This window comes from Phyllopteryx taeniolatus, chromosome 1 (assembly GCF_024500385.1).
Source record: "Phyllopteryx taeniolatus isolate TA_2022b chromosome 1, UOR_Ptae_1.2, whole genome shotgun sequence".
Lineage (NCBI taxonomy): Eukaryota > Metazoa > Chordata > Actinopteri > Syngnathiformes > Syngnathidae > Phyllopteryx > Phyllopteryx taeniolatus.
The window spans coordinates 21,589,845-21,601,813 of record NC_084502.1 but is presented as its reverse complement, the minus strand read 5'-3'; the positions used below and the strand labels follow the sequence as shown (position 1 = coordinate 21,601,813).

General features: G+C 40.7%; 2 protein-coding genes across 5 annotated transcripts in view; both read right to left on the bottom strand.

The window, feature by feature from the left end:
* Nucleotides 1–242: 242 nt before the first annotated feature.
* Nucleotides 243–5,311, bottom strand: LOC133481388 (E3 SUMO-protein ligase ZBED1-like). 2 transcript variants are annotated; one of them, XM_061780671.1, is made up of 2 exons: nt 4,564–5,311; nt 243–3,522 (listed from the first exon to the last, which is right to left on the bottom strand). In XM_061780671.1, exons 1-2 carry the CDS (start codon nt 4,733–4,735, stop codon nt 2,489–2,491), a joined length of 1,206 nt encoding a protein of 401 aa, XP_061636655.1. In that variant the 5' UTR covers nt 4,736–5,311; the 3' UTR covers nt 243–2,488. The 2 variants fall into 2 exon arrangements, with proteins under 2 accessions (XP_061636655.1, XP_061636646.1); XM_061780662.1 differs by lacking the exon at nt 4,564–5,311 and adding an exon at nt 3,907–4,557.
* Nucleotides 5,312–5,442: 131 nt separating this feature from the next.
* mgll (monoglyceride lipase) overlaps nt 5,443–11,969 on the bottom strand; it is a 40,650-nt gene continuing 34,123 nt past the window's right edge. For all 3 annotated transcript variants that reach the window (XM_061780695.1, XM_061780705.1, XM_061780685.1), the window contains one exon: nt 5,443–11,859. In XM_061780695.1, coding sequence (XP_061636679.1) covers nt 11,749–11,859 — 111 coding nt within the window. In that variant the 3' untranslated portion in view covers nt 5,443–11,748. The remainder of the gene's footprint in view (nt 11,860–11,969) is intronic.

The following is an 11,969-nucleotide window of genomic DNA, read 5'->3' as shown; positions in this document are numbered from 1 at the left end:
ACTTTAATTAACCTGCACTGATCATTCCTTTTTTGGAAATATATGGTTCTGTTCTGTGTTTTAGATATACTCTTATCGCAATCTTATATTGCTTACTTTTATTGCGCTGGGACATGATTGCATGTAATCGTTCTATCATGTGCAAACGTAAATTAAATGGCAATAAACCTTTTGAGCTCTCCCTCTTAAAATGGAACTTTCTAGCTTCAGAATTACATAAAGTAGCAATGAATGACAAACAAGTCATGCAACCTTTTATTCAACAACTGAAATCTTTTTACAGCAAAACTGTCTTTTTATCAAAAGTTTTTTTAAAAGCAAAATAATAATAAAAATAAAAGCAGGTCTATATGAGCTTCCTGAGTGGTCCAACAACACCTTTTGTTAATAATGGAAAATAAGTAAACAAGCTTTAACAAAAAAAATATCAGCAGCTCAAAATCGGGTTCTCGAGAGATTTACAACCCTCGTTTTAATGTAGTATAAAAAGTAAATATGATTTTAAATAAACCACATACAAATATTAGCACATTGCCAGTTGCCTTACTGATTTACAGCATAAGACTTAAACAACTTGAGATAATGATTAATTTAATTTGCTCTACAGTGCATCCGGAAAGTATTCACAGCGCTTCACTTTTTGTTATGTTACAGCCTCATTCCAAAATGGAACAAATAAATTTTTTCCCTCAAAATTCTACACACAACACCCCATAATGACGTGATTTTTTTTTTGGGGGGGGGGGGGTGACATTTTTGCAAATTTATTACAAATAAAAAAACGAACAAATCACATGGACAACAGTTTTCACAGCCTTTGCCACGAAGCTCAAAATTGAGTTCCGGTGCATCATGTTTCCACTGATCATCCTTGAGAGGTTCCTACAGATTAATTGGAGTCCCACCTGTGGTAAATTCAGTTGATTGGACATGATTTGGAAAAGGAAACATCCGTCTATAGAAGGTCCTACAATTAATTGACAGTGCATGTCAGAGCATAAACCAAGCATGAAGTCAAAGGAAGTGTCTGTAGACCTCTGAGACAGGATTGTCTCGAGGCACAAATCTCGGGAAGGGTACAGAGAAATGTCTGCTGCTTTGAAGGTTCCAGTGAGCACAGTGGCCTCCATCATCTGTAAATGGAATAAGTTCCGGACCACCAGGACTCTTCCTAGAGCTGGCCGCCTATCTAAACTGACCAATCGGGGGAGTAAGGCCTTAGTCATGGAGGTGACCAGGAACCCGATGGTCACTCTGTCCGTGGTCCAGCAGCCGTCTGTGGAGAAAGGAGAACATTCCAGAAGGACAACCATCTCTGCAGCACTCCAACAATCAGGCATGTATGGTAGAGTGGACAGATGAAGCCACTCCTTTGTAAAAGGCACATGGCAGCCCACCTGGAGTTTGGCAAAAGGCACCTGATGGACTCTCAGACCATAAGAGAGAAAAGTCTTTGATCCGATGAAACTAAGCTTGAACACTTTGGTGTGAATGCCAGGCGTCATATTTGGAGAAAACCATCATCACCTGACCAATACCATGAAGTGAAGCATGGTGGTGGCAGCATCATGCTGTGGGGATGTTTTTTTAGCAGTAGGAACTGGGAGACTAGTCAGGATTGAGGGAAAGATGAATACAGCAATGTACAGAGACATCCTGAACGAAAACCTGCTCCAGAGCGCTCAGGACCTCAGACTGGGGCGAAGGTTTACCTTCCAGCAGGACAACGACCCTAAGCACGCAGCCAAGACAACGAGGGAGTGGCTTCAGGACAACTCTGTGAATGTCCGTGAGTGGCCCAGCCAGAGCAAAGACTTGAATCCGCTCAAACATCTCTGGAGAGATCTGAAAATGGCTGTGCACTGACGCTCTCCATCCAACCTGATGGAACTTGAGAGGTGCTGCAAAGAGGAATGGGGGGAAACTACCCAAAGATAGCTGTGCCAAGCTTGTGACATCATATTCACAAAGACTTGAGGATGTAATTACTGCCAAAAGGTGCATCAACAAAGTATTGAGCAAAGGCTGTGAATACTTATGTACATGTGACGTCTGAGGTTCTTATTTTTAATAAATCCACAAATTTTTTCACATGGTCACTATGGGGGGTTGTGTGTAGAATTTTGAGGGGAAAAAAATGTATTCCATTTTGGGATGAGGCTGTAAGATAACAAAATGTGGTAAAACAAACGGTATGAATACTTTCCAGATGCACTGTATGACTTGAAGAGCCAACTCTAAGCAATCAGTTTCACAAATTATTGATCATTTAAAACAAAGCAACAGTGCAGTGTAAAATGTCTTTTAATCTTAAATAAAGATGAAGACAACCTTGAACACTTTAGCAAATCTGCTTTTCTCTTTCCTTTTTTTAAGAGTACCGAACAGCTAAATGAATCTGAACATTTCAATCACACAAGTCCAACTGTAACTGACTGTGTGTGTGTGTGTGTGTGTGTGTGCGCGCGCGCGCACGTACAAAGTTCACTCAAGTGTTGAGGTTTTTGGCCAAGAATACCAGTCTATCTACCATTGCAGGTTTTAAAGAGGAACGCTGACAAGTGACAATGTGGCCACTTGTGCTGAAAAGCTTTTCTGAAGGGGAGCTTGTTGCAGGAATGCAGAGATACTTGCGGGCAAGCTTGGCAAGATGTGGAAAGTTGACTTGGTGAATTTTCCACCAAGTAAGTGGATCTTCCTCTGTGTCTATTGAAGGTGCTAGCAGGTAGTTGTCAAACTCTGCTTCCACCGTATCCTTCAGGTTTACGAAGGAATCACACTTTTCTGCAGCTCTGCTCCCCTTTTCTTTGAAGAAACAGCCCAAGGACCTCTTAGCTTTCTTTTTCTGGGGCGTGGCAGCCGCTTTGGGTTCGACCTCTGAGCTGCAGAGTGCTGTCTCCTGGGTCTCCAATGTCACCGTCATCTCCGATATCACTCTGGCACTGACTTGGCTCTTGTTGTCTGCACTGATGAAATCCATCTTGAATCTGGGGTCCAAACAACATGCTATATCAAGTAGCTCCTGAGTAGCTTTACAATTATATAGCTTGTTGATGTAGTTCAACATCTCACTCTTCACCTTCTTTGTTAGGTCTGCGTCGTCCTCTTGTACAACCAGGATTGAGTTGTTTAAGAGGTGCAGGACTGGCTTAACATAGGAAACACTGAAATAGTCTTCACCTGAAAGAGCATCAGTTAATTCCAGCAGTGGGCCTAGTGATCTGCTGACAGATTCCAGAACATCTATGTCTTGCCAAGTTGGAGTTAAATGGTGCATCTTCTTGTCCATAGACAGAACCTGAGTTATGGCCTGCTGCTGCTCCAGTATCCTACTGATCATCATCTGTCTAGAGCCCCATCTTGTCTGGCATTCGGATAGGAGGGAATGAGTTGGTAGATTGAGGTCTTTCTGGGCTTTTTCAAGAGCTCTTCTGGCCTTCCAGCTGCGGGAGAAGTGACCCACCAGCTTCTTGCAGACACCCACAGCACGCTCAATACGTCCATCATGTTTGACTGCATTTTCTGTGGTGTAATAAAAACAGTACACATTGATCATTTACATATATTATAAATAATGTGTTCATGTTTTATAACTTGTAAAACTGTGGTATTTTGTCATGAATGGTATCACTTCTGTATGATGTGTTCTTTGCATGTTATAAATGACTAATTCATTCTCAAATTGCAACTTGAATTTCTGAAGTCGAAATCTCACACGCGCGCGCAATCACACACACATTGAAATAACATGTGTGATGTGGTTCAACTTAAAATGAGTATGTCAATAGAAATAAGTAATTGCTTTCAAAACGAGAATATATTAACCTGATTTAACTCGAGAAAACAAACGATTTCAGAAAATATTAGGCAAAGCAGTTAAGTAAGCAGTGTAGCGACATAACTTACCAACTGCAAGATGCAGTCTGTGGGCAAAACACTGCAGTCGGGTCCACTCGTTCTGTGCAGCGGCTTTCGCCGTGTTTGCAGCGTTGTCCGTTATTATGCACACAAGACGATTGTCATGCAGGCCCCAAGCAGCCAGCGCTTCTCTCATCTCAAATGCAATATTCTCACTTGGGTAATCCTCGGGGAAATATGACGTTTGCAAACAGCGACTTTTAATTTCGAACTCCTGATGAATGAAGTGGACAGTCAGACTGATGTAAGGCTCCGCAGTCCGGCTAGACGAGTCCGTTGTCACTGCATAATACTGCACATCTGACAGTTCTGTTTGAACTTCTGCCTTGCACTTCTCGTACAGCTCCGGGATGGCAACTTGAGAAAAAAAGTTCCGTGGCGGTATAACATACCGTTTGTCTAGCGAGCGGATCATTTTTTTAAACCCAACTTTGGAAATCGTATATACGGGTACCATGTCTTTAGCCAGATGAAACGTGATAGCATCTGTTATTTCTTTCTGCCGTTTGGAATCTTTCGCATATGGTGTACCACTTGCAAAGGCTCCCGAAATGTAATTTTGACGACATACAGATTTAGCTTTGCATTCGACGTACTGAGCTGTGTGGTGTCGACGTAAATGTTCAAACAAATTAGTTGTGTTACCTCCCGTCGTGCCCACAGGGGCAAGGCACTGTCCACACAGAACACGTGTTTGCTCAATATCACCCTTCTTGTAGCCGAAATAATTCCAGATAACTGAAGTTGCTTTTCTTTTTGGCACCAAGTCGTCACTTTCTGGCAAAGCAGTTAAGATTTTGTCGTGTTCGTTGTTCATTTTTCTATGTTATTCCCAGCGAGTTACTCCATGTGCGGGGAGGGCGGGCAGCCACTGTGGCCTGCGACTAGACCGCCAGCGCGTTGTAGCAGCCCGGCTAACCGACGTGCCTACCTGGCGGCCATGTTGGAGAGGTCAACGTTCCCATTAAACGCAAGGTATGAACATTGAAATTAGGTCCCAGCCGATTTTCACGAGGTTTACTGTTTTGTCAACGCCACCCCGTGTGGTATCAATACACAACATTTAATCTGTGAAAGTTACTCTCCGTTCCCCTGCCGTAATTGTACTCTTCCCCTGCCGTAATTGTAAGGCGTGGTGCGCAACTATATGCACAATGTACTGGCATCCTTGGTCTAGCTTTGTTGTCGTCCACACACATGGACTCCGTTGACGACTTTGACCCTCCTATCTTAGCGTCATCGTAGGCACGGAAATCTAAAGGGGGGCGTGTCTGATCTACCTATTATATCTATGGTTCAGTACGGCAAAGTGAGTAGGGACGGTTGTGATTGGTGGATTGCTGCGCGCAGTGTATGTCGGGTACCTTTGAAACTGCGACGTGACTATACCGCACAGGTAGGCTAGATCGCGATAAGGATAACGCAGGAATAATTCCCTGCATTAATTCCTGCGTGTTTCCCTGCATTATCTTATTGCTTTACACCAGGTAATAAAACCAGGATACAGCAGAATGAAACCAAACATTTAAAGTAAAAGTGCTCATTTATTTATTTATTTTAGTACACGTAAAAAGAGGATCTTAGACAAATACACTTATTTAGGAATATACTTGGTGCAGTGACAGACGGATGGACAATAGTAACAGTAACCAATCTGTTAAACTACATAGGTGTTCATCAAAAACAGCCTGGTGGATTTAGAGGTTATTGCACCAACATGCTCACACTTGGTCATGGTGTCATAGCAATAAGGCACAGACAACACTACACACCATAAAAGAATACAATACAAGGTCCCGTTGTCCTTAATTTCTCAGAAACACAATGCAGTGGTCAGAAACGATTTTTGAACTACAGTAAATTTTTGGGCTCAATCGATGTCAATTTCATTATCACATACATGCAATTGAGTTCCTTTCCTGAAAACTACATTTGTTGTTACATTTGTCCCAGCATGCAGGGTTTGGAAACTAAGCAAAACATGCCAAGAAGAGAAAAGTCCCAACATTTTTTTTTTTTTTTTTTTTTTTTTTTTTAAGAATCACAATCTGCCAAAATGCAATGTTGATTTAAACACTGAACATTAAAAAAACTTTAGGCAATTTCATGACACACATGGTCATACATTTGTTGGGACAGCATACAACCAGTTCCCACGTTAAAAAGTTACAAATTACACTTGTGATACAAGGTATAAAAAAGTGCATTATCCTGAAAATTTAATCAGTACACACTAGCCTGTAAATAATTGTAATTCCCCCCCAAAAAATATTTTATTAGCACTGCTATTGTACAGTGTTAGTTTTTCACAAAAACACCCACTAAAAATAAACCAATCTTGTTAAAAAAACAGTACACTTTCCAAAATGCCCCACCAGTGATGTTAAGATTATTATAGTTTAGGTTCTCATAAATAGAACAGGGAAATATATTAACATTTTGCAGCCCAGATCAGAAAGGTATGCTGCCATTAAATTACACTATTTTGGAATCTCACCCATCAAGGTCCATTCATTCATTCATTCATTCATCTTCCGTTCCGGTTACCCATCAAGGTCCTTCACACTTTAAAAAAAACAAAACAAAAAATATATCATAAAGTCATGGTTGAGAAAATAAATCAGCACGACTGACTTCTGCTGCAAACCATTCAGCAATTTCCCACCTACATAAAATAATATTTATCTAATATAAGAGACTATATAAGGATACTTAACAGTCATGTTGGTTATTATATATAAATGGGTACTCTTGTTTACATACAATCTGTATATACTATGTAACAGAACATTAATTATTCATGGCTAATTTCTAAGCATGGCAAAGCTGGAAAAAAAAAGATCCTGCTTGTACAGTTTATTAAAGTGAATGTGAACAGGTAGACATATACGTTCACCATCTTATGATCTGTAACTGAGCCAGTAGATGGTTCTGCTGTCAAAACAGGCTTGATACATTCGTTCTGATACAACAATAGTTAATCAGTTAAAAATGTCTGCATATAAATAAACTTGTCTCATAAAGAAAGTATTTTTTGGAGTAACTTCCATGGCAGGTGTCTGACTGTCTTGTGCATACTCTCACTGTCCTTTCTCTGCTGTGTGGGGGCAACCATGACCTTTTACCTCAAGTTGCCAACAAAACAGCATGGGGAGTGGGACTGGGTAACAGCCATTACTTTTCATCTTTTTTGGGGGGGGGGGGTGCATTCTGCCTAGCAAAAGGTGGCATAATAAAATAATAATAAATAATCTTACATTTATATAATAAGGTGGCTTATTATATAATTTGTGGCCTTATTTACACACCTTTCAAGAGCGATCTAGTTGAGGACAGCAATCATTTGACTTTGCATGAGCAAATCCATGTAGGACACTGGCCACTAGAGGCAGCATGGGTGAGGCTGCGCTGGAAAAAGTGGCCTTGCTGATGGTATGGACAAAGCCTGCCTGTCACCAATACAAATTTTGGCCAATTATTGTCTGTGTTGCTGGGTCTGCTGGTTGATGGTCCCCCACTAACTCTGCCCAGGAACAAGCGACCAATACAAATGTGTGCCATAACATGGGCAAAAAAATCTGAGCAAGTTAGTAACAGTCCCCTCCAAAAGCACGGCAAGGTCAACTCCTTTGTTTTTGTTGTATACTGAAGACATTTGGGTTTCAGTGAGACAAAAGTTCAGAATTCCAGCGTTTATTTCATGGCATTTACCTATACGTTTGTTAAATAACTCAGGACAGAGCACATTTTTTTAAGCCACCCACTTTTCAAGTGAACAAAAGTATTGGAACAGAGATGATTAAATTAACTTAAAGTGAATAACATTTAATATTTGGTGGCATAACCCTTACTTGCAATAACTGCATCAAGCCTGCGAGCCATTGAATTCTTCATTTGAAATGCTTTTCCAAGCCTTGACTGCAGCCTCTTTCAGTTCTTGATTGTTTCTGGGGGTTTCTCCCTTCAGTCTCCTCTTCCGGAGGTAAAATTCATGCTCTATTGGGTTAAGATCCGGTGATTGACTTGGCCAGTCTAAGACCTTCCCCTTTTTTCCCCCTGATGAAGTCGTTCGTTGTTTTGGCAGTGTGTTTTGGGTCAGTCTTGTTGCATGATGAAGCTTCTCCCGATTAGTTTGGATGCATTTTTCAGTAAATTGCCAGACATAATGGTTTTGTAGACTTCAGAACTCATTCTGCTGCTACCATCATGAATTACATCATCAATAAATACTAGTGAGCCCGCTCCAGAAGCAGCCATGACATTACCTCCACCATGCTTCACAGATGAGCTTGTGTGTTTTGGATCATAAGCAGATCCTTTCTTTCTCCATACTTTGGCCTTTCCATCACTTTGGTAAAAGTTCATCTTGGTCTCATCAGTCCATTAAACTTTGTTCCAAAACCTTTGTGGCTCATCTCGGTACTTCTTTGCAAAATCCAATCTGGCCTTCCGATTCTTTTTTCTGATGAGTCATTTGCATCTTCTGGTATGACCTGTATATTTATTCTCTCGAAGTCTTATTCGAACAGTGGATTGTGATACCTTCACCCCTGCCCTGTGAGGTTGGTAGTGATGTCACGACTGTTTCCTTTGGGTGTTTCTTTACAGCTTTCACAATGTTTCTGTCATCATCTGCTGTTGATACCCTTGGGCGACCTGTTCAATGTCTGTTGCTCAGTACACCAGTAGTTTCTTTCTTTTTCAGAACATTCCAAATTGCTGTATTGGCTATGCCCAATGTTTGTACAATAGCTCTGATCGATTTTCCCTCTTCTCTCAGCTTCAAAATGGTTTGCTTTTCTCCCATTGTCAGCTCTCTGGTCTTCATGTTTGCTTAAGAGCAAATGCAGTTTTCACAAGTGAAACCCAAAGCCAAAAACAAGCACTATCTAATGTTTAAGTAATCAATCTAAAAGGCAACACCTGAGCAACTACAAAAAACCACCAGTCACATGTTCCAATATTTTTGCTCACTTGAAAAGTGGGTGGGTTCAAACAAAATGTGCTGTCCTGATTTGTTTAACACATCTAGACGTAAATACCATGAAATAAAAGCTGGAATTCTGAACTTTTGTCTCATATTCATCTTTTAATCTGAAACCCAAATGTCTTCAGTATACAACAAAAACAAAGGAATTAACTTTGCCGCTCCAATACTTTTGGGAGGGGACTGTAGCTAATTGTGCTAACAAATTATTCCGAGCAACAAGTGACCATACTAATTTTCTGTTGCTGGGCTTGATGTCGAGCTAATCGTGTCCCCCGGGTTCTGCCGAGCAACAAGGAACAATACTGTCTTGTGACAAGAGCAGGGGAAAATCTGAGCAATTCTATTTTATGTTGCTGCACCTATTAGTATTAGTTGCAGGGCCTGCTGGCTAATGTTGCCACACAAACTCTGCCTAGCAACAATTGTTACATGTGGATATTGACACAGATGTTTAAGAGGAAATGTATATTGTCTGCATATGTCAAATCTGGGCGACACAGTGGACAATTGGTTAGCACATCTCCCTCACAGGGTTCCCGGGACCCGGGTTCGAATCCGGCCTCGCCTATGTGGGGTTTGCATGTTCTCCCCGTGCCTGTGTGGGTTTTCTCCGGATTCTCCGGTTTCCTCCCACAACCCAAAAACTTGCACGGTAGGTTAATTGAAGACTCTAACTTGTCCATAGGTATGAATGTGAGTGTGAATGGTTGTTTGTTTAAATGTGCTCTGCGATTGACTGGCAACCAGTTCAGGGTGTACCCTGCCTCCAGCCCGCAGTTAGCTGGTAGAGGCTCTAGCCCACCCGCGTCCCTAGTGAGGATAAGTGTAGAAAATGGATGGATGTTCAATCTGAAAAGAGATGTGGATTTTAGTTCAAACAGCATAGCAACCTGATTTGAATTCAGTGTATGTTACTGTCATTACACTTTGTGCCAATGATGCTCACTATCCTTGCTCATCTATCAAAGCTCAAACAAAAGAAACTCCTCCAAGCGTCAGTAGAACAAAGCAGGCCCTAAAAGCGCAGCATCCTCTGTTTCGCATGCTGCACAATTAATGAGATGTTTAAAAAAAAAAAAAAAAGTGCTGCCATGGTTACGACCAGCGACCATCTCCTCTTCTTCCACTCAATCACTCCCCGCCCCCCCAGCGGTGATGATATGCTAATGTTGTGCGGTAAAATGCACTCGTCATATGACGGACCGCGTTTTTTGATCATTTAGAAACACCAAAACCTCTCAGTCTCTTGTGCCAAATCCATTCATGTCTGTATAATGCATGTGTGTGCTCTACCCGCAGTCGTGGACGTGCTTATCTAATGATTTTCAAGCAACCTCAAGATGAATTTTTTTAATCATATACAGCATTGTTATGATTTTAGGGTTCATCACATTTTATTATTTGTCTGAATTAATATTTAGATTTTGAAATTGTTTTCATTTGTTTTTAAGTTATTTGTAGTTTGTATTAACATTACGTAATGAGCATATAATTGTATTATAAAATCAATTCTCAAAATATTTGTGTATTTTATGCACAATTTAACTTTTTTCACTGGTCAATTAGAAGGTTTATGCTTAAACTAATAGGTCTGACTTTCGCAAAATCTGCTAAGAGGGTGTATCATGGGTAAATAAGATTATATAATTTGTGGCCTTATTTACACACCTTTCAAGAGCGATCTAGTTGAGGACAGCAATCATTTGACTTTGCATGAGCAAATCCATGTAGGACACTGGCCACTAGAGGCAGCATGGGTGAGGCTGCGCTGGAAAAAGTGGCCTTGCTGATGGTATGGACAAAGCCTGCCTGTCACCATGGCAACTCAATCAAATAAAGGGGAAAACATATCAGACCCTTTGAAGGTTTGATGGAGTCCGTGTAAAAAAGAACAGGTAAATATAGTTATTAAGAAAAGATAGGATCGTGCCAAATCCAGAAATTCATCTCTTTCCAGTTTTGCAGGAATCTCCCCAGTTACATCACATTAAATATGGACTTTTAATATGTAGATCAGCATGAGCAACAAGAATATATTAAGCGGATTCTAAGGGGACACCTGTCGGATGTCTCTTATTTAAAAAAAAAAAAAAAAAAAAACTTCTCATCCACCAGATTAATTCCCAGTGTGGTCATATTGTGGAGTTAAGTCTGTCCACTATCTTGCATTTACCCAGCCATTACAGTTTGAGTCAAACAATAGTGGCATTTGAAGTGATTTACTCTATTGTCCACAATGACGGGGCAAAGTGGCCTGCTCGAGGACCATAAGAAACAATGAACAATCCCTCGGATAGTACTTCAGTTAAGAACTGTTACTTCACCAATGCTTAATTTGGATAGACTTGGATTTGCCAAAATTATGCCATCACCATTCATGCATGATTCATTGACAAATGAAGAAAATAGCCAATAATGGCATCTCACAATAAAAATAAAAACGAGATACACAAACCTTTTTTTTCCTTAGCACATCCCCTATTCAATAAAGTATACAAACTCATATTTGCATAAAACTAATTATGACTAGGAAATGTGGAGGAGAGGATTTGGAATTTCTATCAAGGTTCATGTGTCATTTGTAATACATTCATCTGGGGAAAGCTGATGAGGACAATTGACATTATATGCCCAAACAAATAAATGTCATTATTGCACGACAAACCTGAGCATACTGCAACTTGAACTTGTACATCTATTTTCAACCAGTATGGTTTAGGCTGACTGTTAGTTAAACCATAGCGCTATATATTGTACAGTATATTTTTAAGAATGTGGTTTCCTTGGAGTTTTGACTGGCCTCTCTACGTTACGCAAGTCTACAAGCCTTGTAGTGATGGCTATGTGGTATTGGGAAGGCGCTCTGTGATCCATCCGGTCACCTCGTTCAGCACGGACTCCGACACCTCTGGCAAGTCGTGGTGAAGGGCGTGGTAGCCTCCCTCGTAGACCTGCCAAGATACAATGCACCAGTTACAAGGGTCACGGTTTTCCTGCTAATAACTAGTACATCACATCACGCATGTAATGTGACACTGTACAATTACCGGACACTTCTTTA

What these genes read in the sequence shown, in the direction of transcription:
- LOC133481388 (XM_061780662.1), bottom strand. Translation starts at nt 4,375, where the DNA reads ATGGTACCCGTATATACGATTTCCAAAGTTGGGTTTAAAAAAATGATC. An exon ending in CAGACTGCATCTTGCAGTTG is followed by an intron (nt 3,523 to 3,906) that starts GTAAGTTATGTC and finishes ATTACACCACAG; the next exon opens with AAAATGCAGTCAAACATGAT.